A 24,522-nucleotide genomic window follows, 5' to 3' on the forward strand; every position below is an offset into this window, starting at 1 on the left:
TAAAAACTAAGCACCATAAACACTTTGCGTAATTACACCCTGAGCCCACTTAGTGTTTGAGAGTGGGTTATAGCGTTAGTGATTTGTAAATGCAAAATATGGAAAGAAGAAAGAACTTGTCTTTGTATCTAAAAGATTTTATTTATAATTTAAAAACCACAAATCTGTACAGCAAAGGAACACCGATATTTAGATGATGTAAATGTATGCAATGAGACTTTAATTATATGTTTAACATATCCATATCAGAATGAACTCAGATTTATAATAAACTACGGAAACCTTTGCAGATCCTTGTAAATAATAAAGGATTTTTTATTTTTAAAACAATACGTATTTGGTTGAATGGATTTTAGATTTGTCATTATATTTGCTGATAGTTTATTTCATATTTACTTTACTAGTGACATTGCTGCTCAATCCCCAGCTCTCCCACAGAACTTAAATCTCGGTTATGGGGAACATGATATGAAATCGTAGAACTCAGTGTAATTAATTCGATTTATAATAAACGGCAATAACGAATGTTCTTATTTACCATTGGAAGCTCTGTGATCCCGGCTAACACTGAATGAGTGACATTCCTCGTCAGGAGAACCTTTATTGATAATAATGAAGTGTATGAAGTACAGATATTCGTTCAGTGATCTAAATGTAGAATAATAGTGAATTACATTATCGTGTAATACCATGTTATTGGAACAGCTTCCTTAAGGTCCTCCTTTAATTATTACTAAAACATTTCTGAGCAAAACAAATACAGGGATTTCAAACCTGAGTTGTGATAAGGAATTCAGAAACCCTGTAACACAAGTCCGGTATAATTTGCATGGTCATGTTATTCAGAATAAAGGAGGCTCTCCCGATAGCGTGTTTTTCCAATAATATGTTAGATTTCATGGTGGATCTAAAACCCCAGAGTTCTGGGAGATCACCAGGATCTCTCCACCTGGGAGACGAGCAGCAAAAAGGGGAAAAAAATACCATTCACAGCTCATACAGCGTCTTAAACTGAAATAACAGCTTCTTGTTCTACATAATTGGAGCTATGGGTCAGATCTGGGCCATTCCTTTTACCTTGGGATAGTTTTTGATTAAATGACAAACACCAAATTTAGAAGGAATCCACGCTGAGCTGCCTGATGGAGGTTAGTGCTGCGCACACTGACATCTCATCCATGCTAAAAGATATAAAAAAACGCACAGCACCAAACACACAATGAACTCATATCCGTACAGCACGGATGGGACGTGTAAAAGTGAGCTGAGAGAAGGAGAATTGATTTTCGGATTACACCATACGAGGTGCTATATACTACCCTTATATGGGAATAATGGGAAAGGACGCAATGGGAGACCCTCTTAATCCTACCTTAATCTACCCACCGTAATCAACAGGAATAAACTAACTATTTAATATTGCAACAAAGCGGTAAAATGTAAAAGCTTGATTAAATCATTGTGACTATGGGAATCATTAGCATGTTTGAAGCAGATCTATGATATTGAACCAATTCCTACAAAAGCCATTAATATAGTGCACATTCTGCGTCGTTATAAAGAAAGGAAGGCGACAGCGATCTCGCAGGACGGGATCCATTATATCTGATACGGGAATTATCTGTAATGATCCCAGCTGTTTGTAGGGCTGAAAAAAACAAACAAAACATTAATTTTGTTATCACTTATCATAAATGATATATTTAATGACTTCAGGTTTTATTAATTAATGCGTAGCTGTGTGTAAAATGACAGGTACAAATTTATATAAAGAGAAAAATTATATCCAATCCTCATATGTGATCATAATATTTATAATTGTCCTAAGACTCTTTGTTTGATCCTTCAGGAATAATTTGATTTAAAAAAACAAAAAACAATCCAGTGATTACAGCAAACTCAGTACAATTATAGATATCAGCCGGCAATGCTTTGTGTAAATCACAGGATAATATAAATACTGGGCAGGAGGAAGGGTTACACTGTGTTGGGGTTAATGCTAAATAAGAACCCATCAACCAAATTAGACCAAACCCCAAAATGACAAATTAGAATAAAATATACAGAAAGACTAGATGGTTGAACTAATGTATTGAGGATCCTGGTGCAAGAATTGTTTTGGGGGGCCCCGCTTTATCGCAAGGGTGGCCGAGAGGAAGATCCCTATCTGTCGTACCGACCCCACAATGCTTTACCAGCCGGGGGATCTTCTATTTGCCCATCCTTGCAGAGCTGTATGTGTGAGTAGTGTTGTGTGTCTGAATGTAATAAAGTATCTCTATGGACTATGTGTGTGTATTTACAATGGACAAAATTATAAACGCACCACTTTTGTTTTCACCCTCATTTTTGATGAGCTGAACTCAAAAATCTAAGACTTTTTCTATGTACACAAAAGGCCTATTTCTCTCAAATATTGTTCACAAATCTGTCTAAATCTGTGTTAGTGAGCACTTCTCCTTTGCCGAGATAATCCATCCTCCTCACAGGTGTGGAATATCAAGATGCTGATTAGACAGCATGATTATTGCACAGGTGTACCTTAGGCTGGCCACGATAAAAGGCCACTATTAACCCCTTAAGGACCGGCCTGTTTTTGCGATGTTGTACGTTAACCCCTTAACGCCGTTACGGCGTGCTATGCCGTCACGGGTTAAGTGGGCTTTAACGCCGTTATGACGGCATAGCACGTCGTAACGGCTTGCAGCCCCAGGAGGTAAGTTATACTTACCTCCGCCGCGATCCGCTTCGGGAGGACTGCCTCACAGCCCAGGCAGCCCTCCCACGGCAAATCAGGCCCCCCCACGGCAAATCAGGCGATCACATGGCCCCCTATAGCTGGCTGTGGATATGCCAGCAGGGGGACTGTTTGAAATATCAGACAGTCCCCCTGCTGGTGGGAAGTATAAAAAACAAATAAAAGACAAGTGTAAAAATGAATTAAATATATTTTTATATATATATATAATATGTATATATATTATATATATAATATATATACATATTATATATATGTAACGTCATACAAAGTGTATTTTAATATTAATATAAGTATATATATTAATATTAAAATACACTTAGAATGACATTCTATATATATCTATATATATATAAAATACAAATAACCGCAAATATATATATATAGATAAATACATATAATTACATAAAAGATTACATTAGTATACACGTAGAATTTAAATACCTATAAATGCATATATATTAAAATTCTACATGTATATTTAAATAATCTTTTAACGTAATTATGTGATTTGATTAATTAAAATTTGATTGACATGCCTGACAACACAGGGAGAAAGTGCAGAGAATTTAATTTGCAAGCACTATATTTGACCCTGTAACTCTCCAAGACACCATAAAACCTGTACATAGGGGGTACTGTTTTACTCGGGAGACTTCGCTGAACTCAAATATTCGTGTTTCAAAGTGGTAAATTGTATTACAACGATGATATTTTAAGTAAAAGTGAAGTTTTTTGCATTTTTTACAAACCAACGGCACTTTTATGGACTATATTATTGTTGTAATATGTTTTACTGTTTTAAAACACTAATATTTGTGTTTAGTGAAGTCTCCCAAGAATAACAGTACCCCCCATATACAGGTTTTATGGTGTTTTGGAAAGTTAGAGAGTCACATATAAGGCTTGCATTTCATTTTTTTCACATTGAAATTTGCCAGATTGGTTATGTTGCCTTTGAGACCGTATGGTAGCCCAGGAATGAGAATTACCCCCATGATGGCATACCATTTGCAAAAGTAGACAACCCGAGGTATTGCAAGTGGGGTATGTCCAGTCTTTCTTAGTAGCCACTTAGTCACAAACACTATCCAAATATTAGTTTTTTGCTTTTTTCACACAAAAACAAATATGAACGCTAACTTTGGCCAGTGTTTGTGACTAAGTGGCTACTAAAAAAGACTAAACATACCCCACTTTCAATACCTTGGCTTGTCTACTTTTTCAAATGGTATGCCATTATGGGGGTAATTCTCATTCCTGGGCTACCACACCGTCTCAAAGGTAACATTACCAATCTGGCAAATTTCAATTTGAAAATGGAACGTTCTATATTTGACCCTGTAACTTTCCAAAACACCATAAAACCTGTTAATGGGGGGTACTGTTGTACTCGTGAGACATCGCTGATTACAAATATGTGCATTTTTTTGCAGTAAAAGCTAACAGTATTATGACATTCACAGTTAAAATGTCAGACGGAAATGCAAATTTAAAAAAAAATCTTATTTTCTCAATTTTTTTTACTTTTATTCATAATAAATTATGTTCCATATATGAATAGTTAATGATAGATTAAAGCCCTGTTTCTCCTGAACAAAATGATATATAATAAGTGTGGGTGCATATAATTTGAAAGAGGGGAACTACGGGTGAACAGACATATAGCGCAAATTCCAGTTTTTGTTTACGTTTTGTTTTGATCAGAACGTGCACTATTGACTCCGTCCTGAAGGGGTTAAGGACCAGAGCGGTTTTAACACTTTTGTGGTGTTTTTGTTTAGCTGTAATTTTCCGCTCTCTCTCATTTACTGTTCCCATACAAATTACATATATTGTTTTTTTCAGGACAAGAAGGGCTTTCTTTACATACCATCATTTGTATCATGTCATATATTTTAGTTTAAAAAAATATGGTGAAAAATGAAAAAAAAAAAAAAAACATGTTTTTGGACTTTGACTTGAATTTTTTTTTAATTATCTACAAAAGCTAATGAAAAAAACTGCTAAATAGATTCCAAATTTTGTCCTGAGTTTAAAAACACCCAGTGTTTACATGCTTTTTTGCATGTTGTAGGGCTATAAGTACAAGTAGGAAATTGCTCTTTCACTATATATATATATATATATATATATTTTACATTTATCAATAATGACATTGTAATACTGTTATCTGTCATAAATCCCTGAATCACACCCCACATGTACATATTTTTTTTAAAGTAGACACACCAGGGTATTCAATATGGGGTATGTCCAGTCTTTTTTAGTAGCCACTTAGTCACAAACACTGGCCAAAGTTAGCATTTATATTTGTTTGTGTGTTAAAAATGCAAAAAACGCTAACTTTGGCCAGTGTTTGTGACTAAGTGGCTACTAAAAAAGTCTGAACATACCCCATTTGCAATACCTTGGGTTGTCTTCTTTTGCAAATGGTATGCCATCATGGGGGGTAATTCTCATTCCTGGGCTACCATACGCTCTCAAAGGCAACATTACCAATCCGACAAATTTCAATGAAAAACAAAAAAGTAAAATCAAGCCTTATATTTGACCCTGTAACTTTCAAAAACACTACAAAACCTCTACATGTGGGGTACTGTTATACTCAAGAGACTTCGCTGAATACAAATAATAGTGTTTAAGAACAGTAAAACCTATCACAGCAATAATATCATCAGTGAAAGTGCCGTTTGTGTGTGAAAAATGCAAAAAACTTCACTTTCACTGACCATATAATCGCTGTGATATGTTTTACTGTTTTGAAAGACTAATATTTGTGTTCAGCGAAGTCTCCCGAGTAAAACAGTACCCCCCATATACAGGTTTTAGGGTGTCCTAGAAAGTTACAGGGTTAAACACAGTGCTGGCAAATTAAATTCTCTGGACTTTTGGCCTGGGTCCCAGGCATGTCCCTCAAATTGCAATCAATAAAATTACTTAATTATGTAATAATATTACATAAATATGCACGTAGAATTTAAATATATATACATATTTATATATTTGAAGTCTACGTGTATATTTATGAAATTATTTATGTAATTATGTATATGGACATATGTATATTTCGTATTATTTTTATTTATTTATTTATTTATAGATATATATATCATTACATTCTAAGTGTATTTTTATATATATATATATATTAATATCAAAATATCGTTAGAATAAAATTACATATATATTATTTTCTTTTAATTATTAAAAATTATTTTTACATTTTTTAATTTATTTTATATACCGTATATACTCGAGTATAAGCCGACCCGAATATAAGCCGAGGCCCCTAATTTTACACCAAAAAACTGGGAAAACTTATTGACTCAAGTATAAGACTAGGGTGGGAAATGCAGCAGCTACTGGTAAATTCCTAAAAAAATTATATTAATTGAATTTTTTTTACAGTGTGTGTATGAATGCAGTGTCAGTGTGTATGAATGCAGTGTGTGTGTACGAGTGCAGTGTGTGTATGTATGAGTGCAGTGTGTGTGTAACACGCCCCCGGCGGCGATCAGGTAAGTACCCCAAGACCGTTATGGACGGTTCAGGACCGTCATCGGTCCTCAAGGGTTTAAAGTTATAAATTTGCAGTTTTATCACACAGCACAATGCAACAGATGTCACACGGTTTCAGGGAGCGTGCAATTGGCATGCTGACTGCAGAAATATACACTAAACTATTGCCCGTGAATTGAATGGGAAAGGAGAACTGCTCACTAACACAGATTTAGACAGATTTGTGAACAATATTTGAGAGAAATAGGCCCTTTGTGGACATAGAAAAAGCCTTAGATAATTGTAATATTTCCAGTCACATACAGTTTTTGAGCATGAGAGTGGATGAGTCCTGCTGCTGACTGAGGCTGATGAGAGTGTGGGGCTGGCTGGAGCCAGCTCTCTCTCCTTCCGAGGTGCCTCCACCTCCCTCCCATCCAACTCTCACTGTCTCTCACTTCCTCCCAAGCTGCAAGCCAAGATTACAGGGGCTCGGTCACACTGTTAGAGGGCTGGGGTTCCGCTGATGGGCCCCTAAGCACACAGGCGCCGGTGCAGCTGCACTGGCGGTTGTTCCATCGCTGGAAAGACTCCTATCCCCATATTCAAAAAATAAATAAACTAAAGAAAATGAAGTAAAACATTTGAATAATTCTTCCCATTATGCTATACTATGAGATTGAGATGAGGTATGTAGAAGTTGTGAGCTGCTTTTCCATCTAGCACTGGAGGGGTTAAATAATTCTCATTATATACTGGATGGCACTGTATATGGGCATGTGGACGGGGTACAGAGACTGATTACACACTAATATATAGATCAGAATAAGGACATACAGACAGGACTTTTCCCAAATTCATATAATAATATTGGATTGGATGATACATTTTGCTACCAAGTAAAACTATGGAGAAAATGCAAAACTTTTTATTTGATCATTTATTTCCTGGTATCACTTGGCATGAGACAGGCTGCACCGATCTAGACTGATCCATAAAACTCTCTCATAGTCTCAGTGTGATTACAAAGAAAACTAACATTATAAAAAAAGGTTTAATGCAAATATAAAACATAGAATCAGAATCAGCTCTAACGAGAGACTATCAATTACATTTACAGGTAACAATTTTGCTTCTATGCCATAACTGAGTTCTTCATAAAGACAGACTCTTAATGCAAAAAACTAATTTAGACTGTGTTAGACTTTGACTAAAATTCCAATCTCATCAGAATATAAAGATCAAGTATGGTTTATATTGTTTTATAGACCATATCTATTAGTATTTTTGCATTGCAAAATGATATATTGTTTCATATCAGCAATGAAAGCAGATTATGTAATCTGTCAGTTTGGTGCGTCAGCCTGCACTGTGAGTGGACGGGTCGGGAACTTATCGTATCCTGCCCTCTCTCCACTCACAGTGCAGGCTGAATGTTCCGATCTGATAGACAGGGCAGAGGAGAAGGAATACTCTGTCTCTGTATTACTCAGCTGCTCTATATTGATGGGAGGTGACAGGGGTTAGGGAAATGGAGGGATGCACATACAACAGCGGTGAAATGGAGTGTGGACAAAGGGGGTAAGGATCGACAAAATCACAAATAATAAATTATTAATAAAATAAATGATGTGAAGGGAGGTTATGGTGAGCGGTACACAGGGAGATTATGGGGGTATACCAAAGGGATTTGAGGTAACCGTGGCTCTCCTATTGGCTGTCTCTTGCCATTGTGAATCCTTTAGAAAAAACCCTTGAGGAACGCTGCAATACACTATCAGAGAGAGAGACACTTTATTTAAAACTATTGAAATCAGAATTACTGAAATGCTTATTACACGTCAATATACCTGCATAGATATACTAATGGGATCGGCAAAGAAAAATCTCCCCTTTAATATTCAAAGACTTACCTTCAGGCTTTGAGGTTCTCATCTGAGGATGAAGATCCACCATTTTCTGAAACTAAACAACAAAAAATACATTTTACTCTACAGTCAGTGATAATTTCTCATTTATTTAACACTCTGCACACACGTATACCTAACACGGGTACATGCTATGGGGACACTGACAGTCATTTCATATACACAACATTCAGCGTCTCCCTCCATATCACGTGGATAATATAATGTTACTGGGTAACGATGCCAGACAATCCCACCCATGGTTGTTTCAATATAAATCATTGTATGATATTCAGTATGGAGAATGTGAAACTCACCGTTGGCTGCAACATATTCTTTCCCTGAAAATAACAAAAACACAAAAAACATAAATTACTGTGTTAGAAACTAGTAGAATAATTCCACCCTACAAACTGCACATTATTCAGCAGGTAATGAATAAAGTCTGTAACACAGGGAGAGCAATCTGCAGCCTAAAGGGCAGGAGCCAGGAAGGTTCAGGGATCAGCCTTGGAAGCCGCTGAAATTTAAATTTCATCCAAATACATTCAGAAAAAAACTATTTTTGTTTTGTCTGCTCAGAATTTCGTCCAGTTGTTCATTCATTTTTGGATGAAATTCGGCAGTAATTTTTGTTTTGGAATTTTATTCAGGTGAAGTAAATTCCGATTCCTAACGCCCTAAATTCCTACCTTTGTGGGACTGCTTTATTTCAGGGTATCACATTAGGGAGCTGTTTAGTAGACAGATTCTCTTTGATATCCCTATGGCAATCCCACAAGGATTAGGAATATCTTTTCCCACTTTTGGTCTTCCAGGCAACTAATGCTAGCAAAAAATAATTAGTATTAGTAAATAATGGAGGTTAAATCCTCCTACCAGCCCCTTCCTGTCTACTAAACAGCGAGCAGCCCCAGTCACTAATCCAATAAGGGGGACCTAGCACAGGTCCCTCATGGCCTGACACCTAATTAAATACTTAACGGGGGGGAGGGTGCCTAGTGTACCCCTGTGCCCCCACCCTTGCCCGTGAGTGGGGTTTTTAAACTAAAAGGGGATGACCCCTCACAATATTAAATAAATAAATTGACCAGGGGGTTGGAGGTCCTAAATAAAGTGGGGGGTGACCTATTTTTCTCCCTCTGCACCCACACATTGGTGGCGTGTGATGAGGTAATAATAAAATGAACCCCCATGTGACTAGGGGTCCCCAAGCCCGTAGTCACCGCACCCCTCACCTCCCCTAAAAAAAAAACTAAATACCTGTAAAATAAAATAATAATACTATTAGATGTCTTCTTTATTCTTCCATCTTCTTTTTTTAGCCCCAAAAAAGTGAAATGAAAATCCAAAAGAACGCATGAAAATAATAAAATACATGTAAAAAAAATAAATAAAAAAAGGATTGATTGTAAAAAAATACCCCCAAAAAATCTAGACAAAAAATAACCCTGCAAGTTCTGTGCATGGACTGTGCTTGCAGGGTGGGGAAAGCCTTATAAAGCCTTCCCACACAGAGCAATTTGAGTCAGTGTTCTAATTGGTTGGCTTAAGTCAATCAGAGGGCTCTGATAGGTAAATCTCGATTTACAGATTTGCTGTCAGAGCAATCTGATTGGTTAGTTGTCATAAGAAAGTGGGGCCATAGGAAACCACTGCCAGGTCCCACTTTATTGGATTAGTAACAGGGCAGCATTAGCAGCGCACTCACTAGGCTTTTCTTCATCTGAAATACTTAGTAATAGTAAATAAGGAGGTTATATCCTTCCTCCTGCCCTTACCCGACATATTACAAGTAGGCACAGCAGGTAGGAGCAAATTAATGCCCACTTCTACTAGAGATATCCCTGTGTTTGCCTGATTTCAAACTTCACTGACTGAGCCAGTGATTAATTCACCTGTGAACATGCAGGGATATCCTGCTCCAGCTGCACTGACTGAGCCAGTGATTGCTCCACCTGTGAACATGCAGGGATGCCCTGCACCTGCTTTATATCAACATATTCTGACAAGATGGTTTGGCACATTCCAAATGCAATAAGCTTGATCCTTACCTGAACGCTTCTTCCACATCACAAATCCTGCAACAGCGATGCCAATCACGGCAAGACTGACAACACCAATCACTATCCACATGATCAGGTTGGACTTTGGCTCTGAGAAATAAATTATTAGAGAGAAGTCAAATCTAAGAGGAATAAATAAAAAAAAAGATAAACTGAAACATTTGAGATAATGCCTAAAAAAGCAAGCAATAATCAATTTTCTGTAAATTTAAAGGTAAAGGTTAGTGCACCAGGTAATTATATCCATCAACTGACCATAAGGAGCAGGACAGGGGATTATATCCACATGTCCTAAAGGTTACCCGGTCTGTTCATATTTAAGACAGAATGACTCCTTAAATTGAGATACAGTGGGAATACATCTGATTACCCTAAAGAGAGTTATGAATAAATGATTAATCAGTAAATTAAAATAAAACCAAACATCCTCCTTTAAGTTAATGAAGGCCCAATAAATATGAGAATAGCACAGCCACAGTGTTTTCACTCATGATTTTACAGAATATCCAGATAATGGCAGTTATTGTCACCGCAGCCAGAGTGTGATTATATTCCAATATCTGTACTCTCCCTTCCTACTGGGATTATATTCCAATATCTGTACTCTCCCTTCCTACTGGGATTATATTCCAATATCTGTACTCTCCCTTCCTACTGGGATTATATTCCAATATCTGTACTCTCCCTTCCTACTGGGATTATATTCCAATATCTGTACTCTCCCTTCCTACTGGGATTATATTCCAATATCTGTACTCTCCCTTCCTACTGGGATTATATTCCAATATCTGTACTCTCCCTTCCTACTGGGATTATATTCCAATATCTGTACTCTCCCTTCCTACTGGGATTATATTCTGTTATGTTTCATTAGTTCTCTTATTAAATGTTTTATATTGCATTATATACACGCTGACCATTCATACTTTCCCATCCATGACGTATTGCATGGACGTTACTTACTGTAATGCTGCCATAGATAAATATGGATAAATAATCCACTGTAACAATAACTGTATATCAGCTCTATTTACTAAGACTCTATACTGCTTATAGCTAATCCATATCTCATGTTCTTTATTGAAATGAGTGAATCAGAATTAAACATAAAAAATGTCGACATACTGAGAGAACAGACATATTCATAGCTGCATTGAGAGGATAACATGGTAATTATTGTGTGATTCCCCAATATAATTATATTAAATTCCAATTACCTGTAAAATTATGAGTATTAAGAGATAAACACATTCACATGTAACAACATCAATGGAGTTTTCTTGAAAGTAGTCTCTTTTAAGTAGGAGTTAAAACAACAGAAGTTTGTTGGTGACCTGGTGGACTGTGGCTGGTATTAGTTAATACAAAGTGGAAAAAAAAAAGCAGGTTTAAATTTTTTGATTTGTATTTTATTTTTATTCACTTTTACTCTTTTTAATTTATTTTTCTCCTTGCTGTTTTGATTTCTTTTAATTTTTTGTAACTTTTTTCCCCTTTTCATATATATTTTTTTTTTCTTTGCTGGATATATTTAAACTTTGTCCCTTTTTTGTTTTCTATATTTTCTCCTTGCTGATTTTATTTAAAACGTTTTACCTCTATTTTTTTTTTCTTCTCTTGTGGGTGCTGCTGCTGCTGAGCTAATTAGGGGGAGTGCCACTTAATTTCCACCTGTGTGCGATTTGTATGGCCAATATAAACCCACTGCTGACTCACAGAGCTTGCTCACTGGAGTTTGCTTGAAAGTAGGCTATTTTAAGTAGGAGTTAAAACAACAGAAGTTGAAACCTACAAGGGAGTTTAAAGCAAGAGGGTAAATATTGTTTTTGCTCACTTGTGTTTTTTGGTAACTGGGGACGAGTGCTAGCAAGATTACAAGTTTTACTCAGTGCACATCCTGCTGCATGTATGAATGCCTGGATAAATCTGTCCAGGGTCCATACCTCTGTGGTGGGTGTGAGCGAGTGGCTTTTCTGGAAGCTCGGATTGGAGATCTGGAGAGGCAAATTGCAACACTGAGGGAGATTGATAATCTTGAGAGGAGTCTGCTGCTCACTGAGCAGAGTTTAGTGGGTGCAGGTAGTGGAGTGGGAGGATATGAGACAGTTGGAGAACAGGCACATAGCTGGGTAACAGTGGGGCGAGGAAGCAGAGGGGGAGGGAAGAGGAAAGGATTAGCTAGTCCTGATCTAGTGGAGCCAAACAGATTTGCCCGTTTGAGTGAAGATGTTGGGTGCATCAGCTCAGGAGTAGCTGTACTGCAGGAAGCTGTTCCTTCTAACAGCCGTGGGAACAGCCCCTCTAGTACGGGTGGGGTTGAGAGGGTAAGGAAGTCTAGACAGGTTGTGGTGGTAGGGGACTCTATTATTAAGAGAGTAGATAGGTGTCAGGATTCGAACCTGGGACCTTGGCAGCTCTGGTGCTTTGGCTTACCTCTGAGCCATCTCTCCGCTTCTGTTTCCTGTATCTAGCCCTGTCTAGTATTTAGTACTGTAGCTGGACATTTGTTGGAACATCTCCTGTCACTCATGTTACACCTGAGCCTGATGTCTCGTTAGCCAGGTATATAACACTGCCTCTCCCAGAAGGCAGGGTCAGTTCCTTGACTCTGGTGATCATCCTGCTGTTTCCTGTTCTCCAGTTTGTTATTGACCTCTGGCTTGGTACACCGATTATCCTGACTTCTGGCTTCCTTTGACCCTTGGCTTCCCACGACTATTCTCCTGGTTTATTGTTCCTGTACCGCGTTTTGGATTTACCCTGCACAGCCCCCGTGCACCGACTCACAGGTCAGGTGAATTCTTGCCTGATCACCTTGGCCTGTGTTTTCTTGCAAGGGTGAGCATACTTCTCTGCCTGCCGGACTCCCACACCCAGGTAAGCCCTGACAATAGGGTAATATGCCACTCTGATCGACTCAACCGGACAGTTTTCTGCCTCCCGGGTGCTCGGGTCCGGCATGTTGCTGACAGAGTGGAGGGATTATTGGGAGGGCTGGGGATGACCCAGCTGTCATGGTCCATATTGGTACCAATGACAAAGTCAGAGGAAAATGGAAGGTCCTAAAGAGTGAGTTCAGGGATCTAGGAAGTAAGCTAAAGAAAAGGACCTCCAAGGTAATATTTTCAGAAATATTACCTGTGCCGCACGCTACAGCAGAAAGGCAGCGGGAGATTAGAGAGGTCAATGCGTGGCTGAAGTCTTGGTGGAGGAAAGAGGGTTTTGGGTTTTTAGAGCACTAGGCCGATTTTGCGCTTGGGTACAACCTGTATAGTTGTGATGGATTGCACCTAAACGGAAGAGGGTCTGCTGTGCTGGGGGATAGGATGGCTAGAAGATTGGAGGAGATTTTAAACTAGTAGTAGGGGGGGAGGCTCAAAGCAATCTAGAAAATGGAGATAGGATAGAAATGAGATGGGCTTTAGCTCAGAACAAAGGGGGTGGAGATGGGGCGAGGGGGAAGCTCAGAACAGAGGAGGTATGTGATATTGATAATTCACAAAAAGTACAAATGACTCATGGTAATATTAAATGTATGTTTACTAATGCAAGGAGCCTATATAACAAAATGGGGGAACTAGAGGCAATAGCATACACTAAACAATACGATATAATAGGCATAACAGAAACATGGTGGGATGAGACACATGACTGGGCAGTTAACTTAAATGGGTACACGTTATTTAGGAGGGATATAATAAACAAGAAGGGTGGTGGGGTATGTTTGTATGTCAGCCATGAGTTCAAGTCAAATCTTAGGCATGTGGAGTGTGATGAGGAAAATGTGGAAGCTTTATGGGTAGATATCTGCTTGGGGCAAACAAAGGGAAAAAGTTATTGGTTGGGATATGTTATAAACCACCAAATGTAAATATTAATGAGGAAGAACTGCTGTTAGAGGAAATTGGTAAAACTGCAAATCGGGGTAACATGTTAATTATTGGAGATTTTAATTACCTGGACATAAATTGGGATAGACGGACTAGTACTTCAGCAAGGGGAATCCGTTTTTTGAATGTGTTAAATGACACCTTTATGTCACAACTGGTACAAGCACCAACTAGAAAGGATGCTTGTCTGGATTTCGTTATAACAAACAATGTTAATCTTTTAACCAACATTCAAGTAGGGGAGCATTTGGGAAATAGTGATCACAATATGGTAACTTTTGAAATAAACTCAAAAAAGCAAAAGCATGTGGGGTATATTGAAACGTATAATTTAAAAAAAGCCAATTTTAATAAGATTAGGGCAGCTCTACAACATATCGACTGGCATAAACTCCTTAGTGATAAAAACACTGAGGAAAAATGGAAACTATTCAAACAAATATTAGAAAGGTACATTTCACAGTATGTACCATTGGGTAATAAATATAAAATAAACAAATTAAAACCAATGTGGCTTAGTAGAGAAGTAAAACAAGAGATTAAAAATAAGAAAAGGGCTTTTAAAGCATTTAAATCGGACAAATCAGAGGCATCCTATATAAGATATAAGGAAGCCAATAATCCTTGCAAAAAGGCAATTAAAGTGGCTAAACTAGAAAATGAGAAACTGATAGCCAAAGAATGCAAAACAAACCCCAAAAAAATATTTCAAGTACATTAATTCTAAAAAAAACAAAAAATGAAAGTGTAGGTACACTGAAAACAGAGATGGGTCTGTTAGTCAATGAAGACCAGGAAAAGGCAGAAATTTTAAACAACTATTTTTCTTCAGTATATATTAATGAGGATCCTATGGCAAGAGATATGCATATGATTGCTGCAACAAACTTGCAGACAACTTGTGATTGGGTAACTCGAGACAAGGTGCTACAGCTATTAAAGAAAATTAATGTAAATAAAGCTCCGCGGCCTGACGGTATCCACCCACGAGTACTTAAGGAGCTAAGTGGGGAAATAAGTGAACCTCTGTATTTAATTTTTCAAGATTCTTTTGTTTCAGGTATTGTACCGGAGGATTGGAGGAAGGCAGATGTTGTTCCTATATTTAACCCCTTAAGGACCAAACTTCTGGAATAAAAGGGAATCATGACATGTCACACATGTCATGTGTCCTTAAGGGGTTAAAAAGGGTTTCAAATCCTTGCCTGGAAATTATAGACCTGTGAGCTTAACTTCTGTGACTGGGAAATTATTTGAACGGCTATTAAGGGATAATATTCAGGAATTCATTGGGAAGAACTGTGTTATTAGCAATAATCAGCATCGTTTTATGAAACATAGGTCATGTCAAACTAACCTAATTGCATTCTACGAAGAAGTAAGTAGAAATATAGATCAGGGTGTTGCAGATCTACTTGGATTTTGCCAAGGCATTTGATACGGTTCCTCACAATAGGTTAGTCTTCAAACTAAAAGAAATTGGTCTAGATGAATATTCTTGTTCTTAGGTAGAACATTGGCTTAAGGATAGAGTAGAGCGAGTTGTCATAAATGGTCAATTTTCAAACTAGACAAAAGTGGTAAGTGGTGTCCCTCAGGGTTTTGTTTTGGGGACGCTTCTATTTAACTTATTTATAAATGATCTTGAAATGGGCATTGAAAGCCATGTATCAGTGTTTGCAGATGACACAAAACGTTGTAAAGTAATAAAATGTAAGCAGGATATTGCCTTGCTGCAGAGGGATTTGGATAGATTGGGGGACTGGGCACTAAAATGGCAGATGAAATTTAACGTAGAAAAATGCAAAGTTATGCACTTTGGGGTTAAGAATGCACAAGCAATTTACACCCTAAATGGTAGTGAACTAGGGATAACCACACACGAGAAGGATTTGGGAATTGTTATAGACAACAAATTAGGTAGCAATATGCAATGTCAATCTGCCGTTGCTAAGGCCAGTAAGGTTTTGTCATGTATAAATAGGGGCATACATTCTCGAGATGAAAATATAATTTTGCCTCTTTATAAATCGCTGGTAAGACCACACCTTGAATATGCTGTGCAATTTTGGGCACCTGTTCTAAAGAAAGATATCATGGCACTAGAACAAGTGCAGAGACGAGCTACAAAATTGATAAAAGGAATGGAGCATTTTAGTTATGAAGAAAGGTTAAAAATTTAAATCTCTTCAGTTTGGAAAAACGGCGCCTGAGAGGGGATATGATAACATTATACAAATATATTCGGGGCCAGTACAAAAAATTATCTGGAAATCTATTCATAAACAGGGCTATACATAGGACACGAGGTCACACATTTAGGCTTGAAGAAAGGAGATTTCATCTAAGGCAAAGAAAAGGTTGTTTTACAGTAAGAGCAATAAGGATATGGAATTCATTGCCTGAAGAGGTGGTTTTGTCAGAGTCTATACAGATGTTTAAACTGCAATTGGATAAATACTTGCAAAAACATAACATAGAGGGATACAATTTCTAATTAGTGGGCTAATAGCTGCTAGATCCAAGGAGACATCTGACTGCTATTTTGGGGTCAAGAAGGAATTTTTTCCTAGTTTGTTGCAAAATTGGAAGCGCTTCAGATTGGGTTTTTTGCCTTCTTTTGGATCAACAGCAAAAGCATATGTGAGGAAGGCTGAACTTGATGGACGCAAGTCTCTTTTCAGCTATGTAACTATGTAACTATGTAATGTTGTGTGTGATCTTTCAATATTCTTAAACTCGGTTTATTGTGACATAGCTTGTATGTCTTTTATTACAAGTTTATAGTATATACAGAAATCTGTACGTTTAAATGGTTACTCAAAGCATCACAACCATTACAGCTCGTTGTAGTGGAAAGGTTTTTCAATGGTTTGCCACCTACCTGGGTCCTGCCGGGGGCAGAGTCTCCGAGAATGGTGGCTGAGCTGTATCCGACCTATATACAAGCTGGATGTCTATAGCGCCATTCATTCATTGGCTGAGAGCATGAGCTGAGATTTCTCAGCCAATGAATAGTGACTGTGTGTAGAATATGTACAGAATTAACATTAGTCAGCAAAGAACTCTCCTTCCTGACTGACTAATGGGGTGGAGTTACATCTAAAAGCAGCAACATTAAATATCTCTGTATGGGCAAAGATTAATACTGAAACACTGCGCATGTAGGAACCTTCCACCCTAACCACTGAATTTATATTAATATGTTTATTACTTTACACACAATAACTACTGATAGAGATTCCAATTACTCAAAAATCCCACACTCACTGACACCTGATTCTGTGTTTACCCCCAGTTATGGGGACACTTACCCCACTTCACAATAAGTGTTTTGTCCAAGCTGATGTGTTCCACGTGGCAGGAGTGTCTGTCCATCTCCTCTGGTGGTACTTCCACGGTAGCTGTGATCTGGTAAGTACCATCAGTATTGGGAAGAACCTTTTTGGCTTCATCCGAGGGAACCTCAATGCCATCTTTCTTCCAAATCACATCTACGTCCCGGGGGTAAAACCCGTACGCCTGGCAGAGAAGCTTTGTGGTTCCGTCTGCTTTCTGATCTGAAACCTTTACCTCTGGAGGAACTGAGATTAGAAAGGAAAAGAAGATAGAAATAAAGAACAGTCAGTCTAGTTATTGATCTTACAGAGGAGAGGATTCGGATAATGTTATGATTTAAAAGATAAAAATAAATCCAAACACAAACCAATTTGTCCACCAGAAAGTTTCCATAAAAATACTTAGCTAATTACTAAAAAAGCACAGAAGATATATAATCTATTGCATTTTATTACATACGATTGTTATGGCATTAGATCAGCCTGTTTGCATTTTCCAGATTGAAGACACATTGATATTGAAGCTACATCCACCTTCTTTAGGAGAGATGGGTCATGGAGATATTTATGGAGATATTTAATGGATGTCTCGTCTACTGCACTCAGGAGGTATTTAATATTTCTTGTGTTTCTGTCTCCTTCATATTTATTCATTCTTGAGTATTTGTTTTGCTTGTACAGATATTGTAATATAAGTTTCATAGCATCCTATATAATTTGTAACAAATGAGTATTGCGAATATAGCGCATGGATAAACAGTCAGTGAAATGAATTGCCCAACCAACTAGAGAGCAGTGAGGGCAAGTTAGAGGACTATATAAGACAAAGAGGATGAAGCAGGATGGTGTCTGATGAAGCTGGCATGACGCAGAGCGAAACGCGTCACTTATGGAATGTCTTGCATCATCAAAAGGGGTGCGCGTATTCCGAGTTTGGAGGACAGAGAGTCGGGTTTTGCAGTGTACCACTTTGTGGTGGGCTTTTTACAGCCCTATTTTATGTTCGATTTATCTAAGCATACAAAGTAAGAGTTTTTAACTGTGTATGTAATAAAAGTGTTTGTAATCCTCCACTATTGGATTCTCCCTGCTACTCTCTCCATACATGTGGTGCTACGAATATCGACCAAAGTCTCGGTGTCTTTACTTCCCTCTCAAATACACCCATTTACCCAGAGCCCTAATTGCTCTGGAGCACGTCAGTGGTATTCTATACAGTGCCCTCTACACAAGGGGTACATTTGTGTTTTTAAAGGTTTATCTGCACTACTGTGTACATCATATTTGTGTTACAGGTGTTTAATACATCGGAAGTCTATTTTATTACAGTATGTATTTCACAATATTTTGTAATGTATACATCTTTATTATTATATATAGAGCATCACTTTGTTTTTTTGCATTTTGTAGCATTCAATTTGCGTTTGTAGCTGATTTTTCACGGGCGCCTTGCACACTCTTCTGGATTGAATGTTCCGTATTGCACAGAGTAGAATGTGCTCAGTGTAAAACTGTAACATATAAATCACTGATAGAATAGGCTGGGTTTGTAGACAAAAGGGACACAATGTGAATCACCGTTCCCTTTCTCAGAAATATTTGGGTCTGGGATGGCAACTATAGAGGGATGGCATGTTTTTTTTTAAAGACATGAAATATCAGGTTGTGATCACAATAAGTCAAACTGGCAAAATAAGTGTGTTGGCAGGTGTTTATTCAAAATCAAATATATCAAAATCTGAGCAAAACAGCAGCATTATAGAAATTAAATGTAAAGAGACCATAGCCAGAGGAAGCAACAGAGAAAAACAAGAATGATAGAACAGTAGGGTAACGCTCTGCACAAGGACATAGAGCGCCAGTAAATGATGGCGGATTACTATAGAGGATGCTGAGAGCCAACCAAGCGCCGAGGGACATCAGTGCTGGAAACCTTTAAAGTGATTTAAGGGTTTTTAACCCTTTCTGAGCTGAGGAGTGGGGGAACGATGTGTATTCCTAACACTATAGGATCCATTTAAGAAATAAAAAATATTTGTGATTTTAAACAGAGAACTGGGGATTGTAATTTTAATTATATGTGTCATTGACGTTTACATACACTAATTGGTATTTTATAAAAGTGGTTGTAAAACACCACTTAGAGCAGGGCTCGTCTGAGATTTGTGAGCCCATTTAGCAACCAAGGTGACCTGCTACCTGAGATGGGAGGCAGACCGGCAGCTCATTGAGAGCGAGGGCGGCCGGCTCATGGAACATGCAGAGCTGAGGGAGGGAGCTGGGCGGCTAACTTGTAAGTGTTTGTGAAATTGTGTGTGTGAATGTTGCAGTATCAGTGTGTGTCTGTCAGTGAGAGTGTGTGTGTGTGTGTACCGATCAGTGAGAGTGTGTGTGTGGGTCTGTCAGTGAGAGTGTATGTGTCTGTCTGTCAGTAAGTGTTTGTGTCTGTTTAGCTGACTTGCCCCCCCGCCAATCACATGGGAAAGGTGTTTTTACTCACCTATTTTCCCACATCGTGCCATGAGTTTATCAATCTTGAAAATCTAAGCCAATCCAATGCTTCCCCTTATAGTTAAGCATTGAGAGACTATTGTGCATGCACTGCAAAATGCCACGCTGCGCCATTTGGGATTGGTCAGTCCGTTCCCTCCTCCTCCTATCTCAATCCTCGTGTAGCGCTCTGTGCGCCGGTGTACCGGGAGAAAGCGAACTGCAATTACTTTCTCATGGAGCTGAGGCCGCACAGCAGGACACCTGGCAAAGCTATCAAGTTAGCAGGACACCTGGCAAAATTGTCTGTTTGTCGCACGCTATTTCATAGACCTGCCCGCCCACATTTCTCAGACCTGACCGCCCGCATTTCACAGGCCTGACCAACCGCCCACATTTCACAGACCTGACCGCCCACACAGTCGTTCCATTGCGCAGCTTCAGCGCCGGGAGGAAGTAATTGCAGATCCATTCAATTCCTCCCAGCGCACAGTGAGCTGCACATAATATCGAGACAGGTGGAGGAGAGGAGTTTTGACCAGCGGCAGCCCACTCCCATTAGGCGCGGCAAGCCACACCAATCTGTCTCCTGCTGTGCCCAGTCCCACTGGACCCCAGGGAAGCCACTCTCCTGCGCCCAAAAGGTAGGAAACAGGAGAGTGGCTAAAAATATGTATTTTTTTTCATTTCTGTGTGTATATTTGTCATGCATTTACGTGTGTGTATTTGTCTATGATTCTTTGATTCTTGATTCTTGAATCTATGATTCTTTGTGTGTGTATCAAATATCTTGTGAGTGTGTGAGAGGATGTGTGTCTGTCTGTGTATGTGTCTGTCTGTCAGTGTGTCTGTCAGTGTGAGTGTGAATGAAGATGCTCCGAGTGACTCAGTGGTGTATCCTGGTTTTGTGATGGCAACCCCAGACCCCCCCCCCCCCCGACCAACAGTGGCTTCTCCAGGATTCATCCAGAATTATGTGTCCCTGGCACATAAGGGACCAGGGACAAAAGTAGGGGGGCAGTTTTAAAATGTGTATATATATATATATACACACACACACATACGCGCACACACATACACGGGGCTCGACAAATTCCAGGCTCCAGGTCGCCATGGCGACTAGACATTTCACCCTGGCGCCTGGCATTTGTCAGCCCTTTTCTAAGCCGCGCAGGAATCATTAAAGCCAGCCATCATGGGGAGCACGGAGGCGACGTGCGAGGGAGCAGTAACCTTCCTGCAGTTTCTCCCTTGCACGCTGTTTGGTGACATGACGTCACTCCGGCCCTGACATCACTACAGAGAGAGCGCAGGGGAGCAGAGAGAAACTGCAGGAAGATTGAGAGGAGAGTTAGGGAGGCTGGGTGGATTTAAATAAAAATAGCAATTTATGAGAAAATGTGTGTGTGTGTGTGTGTATGTGTCTCAGTGTGTGTTTTTGTGTGTGTGTCTCAGTCAGTGTGTGTCTCAGTCAGAGAGTGTGTGCCTGTCACTGTATGTCTGTCAGAATGTGTGTATGTCTGTCAGTGTGTGTCTCAGTCAGAGATTGTGGACGGAGCATGCATAAGCGGAGGTGATCTACCATGCAGGGGCAGAGCTGGGGAAGCTGCTGCACAGTGGCATAACTAACGTAGAGTGGGCCCCGGTGCAAACACTTTTGGGCCCCTGAAGACACATGCCCATTGGGTGGCCCTAATTGCACAGGCCACTCGATGGGCCCCAGTGTAACAGCAACACCAGCACTCCCTGTATTTCCACCGCTTCGCCTTCCTCATTATAGGCAAGATACCTTTTTCATGGAAACTGGAAAACCTTTTCAGGAGATGCAAGATAATTTGACATGGTGTTTAGAAGGGGCTGTGGTGAAGTGTGTGTGTATATAGGAGTCTGTTTATGGTGTACAGTGTGTAACTAGGGGCTGTAGTGTGAGCACATGCTCATGTGTAGGAGCTTTGGAGATTGTGTGTGTGCTGAGAGGGCCTGTAAAGTGTGTGCATGTGCATCTAGGGGCTGCAGTGTGAGTGTGAGTGTATGTGTATTGGGGTTGAATTGTGTGCTTATCAAGGAGCTGTAGTTATATTATATTTTATGAATGGTAACACCCTAAGTGCAGTGTACGTGGTCCAGGAGCTGACTATCAAAAATGGCTAACAATAAAAATATATAAATATAAATTGACAAATGAATAAATAAAAGGATGAATAAAAATATATATTGGTGGTGGTATAATAATAATATGAAAATGCAGGTAAAAAAGTGGATGATAATACTTCAAAAGGAACACTGGGATAATGGGATAAAGTGCAACAAAAGTGTATGGTGTGTATACCTTTAAGAACTGCTATAGGCAGAATATGTGGAATAAACACCAAATTATATACTTTTAGTGAAAAGATATAAACCTAATAAGACAGAAAAAAACAGTATGTGCAGAGAACTGTTTCCTGCAGTGCAATATATTGTGATATCGCTGTAAAGTGCCACTGAAAAAAAGGGTAAAAACTGGGTGAAAGTAAAAACCAGTTTATTAGCAATTAAAAATATATGCAGAAAAAAATATATAAAAATACATGCCAGGAACAAGATCCAGAATGATTACCAGCACAGTGGATGAGAGTGATAGGAGTCAGCCTCAAGGACCGGTTTGGATGGCTGCGGATGGTGTGTACACTTTCCTCTTTCCAGCTGCTGGCTGCCGGTAAAGACGGCGTGCGTCTCAGACCTCGCTCTGAGAGGTGAGTATTGCAGACCTCCCGGTCCGAGACTGTAAAGGCTTCGCGGTCAAATCGTTACACCACTGGCTGGAACATAGATGGAATCTGTATCCTGCTTGTTTAGTCTGATGCGTTTCGTGGGAGTCAGCCCCACTTCTTCAGAGACGGAATACAGTTTCGTGCTCAAGTGACAGTTTAAATACACTTTCAACTAATGGATACATTTGCATATACTTGAATGAAATAAAATGATTATGTGACCCTAGAAGACCCAGTACAACAGAAAAGGAGGACGTAAATATCTTCAACCTTTCAGTTAGAAATCTAAACTTGGATGAGATGTCCCTCCTGTCAGGATATTTATATCGGCAGACATTTTGTGCTATGATAGAAATACCAAGTGTATGTTCTGAAGTCATTGCTAAATAGACCAGACTCCATTTTGTATCTTCACGTTAACAAAGAGACACAAAATTTCTATCCTTTCTGTTACACTAACCTTAGCTTGAACCTAAATCTTGCCAGAGCTAAGAATGTCTTGTAGTATAAACAACAAAGAGATAAGACATTGAGAACGGGGGATGGACAGACTGTCTAAATTCTATATCCAGACATAGGTGACAGAGAAGATTAAATAATTAGATTTTACTTTCTATACCAACAGATTCTCATTGTATTTTTGAGTTCATCTATGGTATTACAGGCTGTCATATTAGGAATTATTACCGAAAATGGAGACGCATAGTCTGAAGAAATTTCAGAAAGACCCTTTGATCTGAAAGGAAAATAAGTTATAGCCACCGTAAAGATAACGTAAATGACCTCAAAAATAGCCACCAGGAAAAGTTAACTCTTTCCTGGATAGGTATGTGTAGTGGAACAAGGCTGCCATCTAGAGTCCAAATATTAAAATGATTACCTAGAAGGCAACCACACCCCACATTTGTGATTGGCTATCACTTAGAGGAATTTCCCCTTTTAAAAGTTAAGACAAAGGAGAGAGTCGGGATTCAAAGATTGAAGAGAGACACATTACGACACTCTGGAGATTCAGAGAGATCCAGGCAGAATCGGGCGATCAGAGTAACCAAGAAACTCTTACACTCCATGCAGAGAAAGAGACCCATGACACTTAGCTACCTGAGGATATCTGATGAGAAAATATCTACTTAACTGGTAAATATACAGGCATTTAATTAATTAATTTAAATTAATTAAAATTTATAGCATGATATATGACTGGATAAATCGTGATTAGATTTCATATTTAGAAATCTTAATTATTAAAGGATATATATATATGGTTATAGCATCCCATCTGCAGCTGGGAGTAATATAGCCATTAATGTATTTGTGTGATTAATATCACGTTAGCATATCATGACCATTTATCCAGCTGTATTGATTGGCTCTAAAATAAGATAAAATATCTATTTAGACAAATTAATTAAAATATCAGCTTATGTAACATGTAGATTTCTCATTGGATGCAAGGAAGTGGTTACTGACTTTTTAAATATTAAAATTTTATTTAAAATTACATAGGAGTAGATCTTAAATCCCTAGAAGAGGTCTAACCAGCATTGAAAGGGTTATTTCTAAACTGCCAGCTGAAAGTTTCTTTTACGATCTCATGCTGCAAGCTGAAACATTCCCTCTGTGAAGCCCATCGTAAATCTTATCTTGACAGCTTGTAGATTCAATGCTGTATTAACCAGGAAGTAAACTGCCACTTTGTATTGCATATTGTTTTATACTGCATATTAATTATTATTGCCATATTGTATTACATATTCATGTTATACTGAAAATTCCATTGATTATTATCATGCATGTTACTTATATTATTATCATTTGA

The 24,522-nt window shown here is 38.6% G+C and overlaps 1 protein-coding gene across 1 annotated transcript in view; it reads right to left on the reverse strand.

Moving 5' to 3' along the window:
* Positions 1 to 203: 203 nt before the first annotated feature.
* Positions 204 to 24,522, reverse strand: part of LOC134572486 (H-2 class I histocompatibility antigen, Q9 alpha chain-like) — a 136,046-nt gene continuing 111,727 nt past the window's right edge. The window contains exons 4-8 of the mRNA XM_063431476.1: positions 17,437 to 17,706; positions 10,221 to 10,322; positions 8,484 to 8,507; positions 8,173 to 8,224; positions 204 to 1,648 (exon numbers count right to left, since the gene is read on the reverse strand). Coding sequence (XP_063287546.1) covers positions 8,175 to 8,224; positions 8,484 to 8,507; positions 10,221 to 10,322; positions 17,437 to 17,706 — 446 coding nt within the window. The 3' untranslated portion in view covers positions 204 to 1,648; positions 8,173 to 8,174. The remainder of the gene's footprint in view (positions 1,649 to 8,172; positions 8,225 to 8,483; positions 8,508 to 10,220; positions 10,323 to 17,436; positions 17,707 to 24,522) is intronic.

The sequence above is a fragment of the Pelobates fuscus genome, chromosome 9 (genome assembly GCF_036172605.1).
Source record: "Pelobates fuscus isolate aPelFus1 chromosome 9, aPelFus1.pri, whole genome shotgun sequence".
Taxonomy (NCBI): Eukaryota; Metazoa; Chordata; class Amphibia; order Anura; family Pelobatidae; genus Pelobates; species Pelobates fuscus.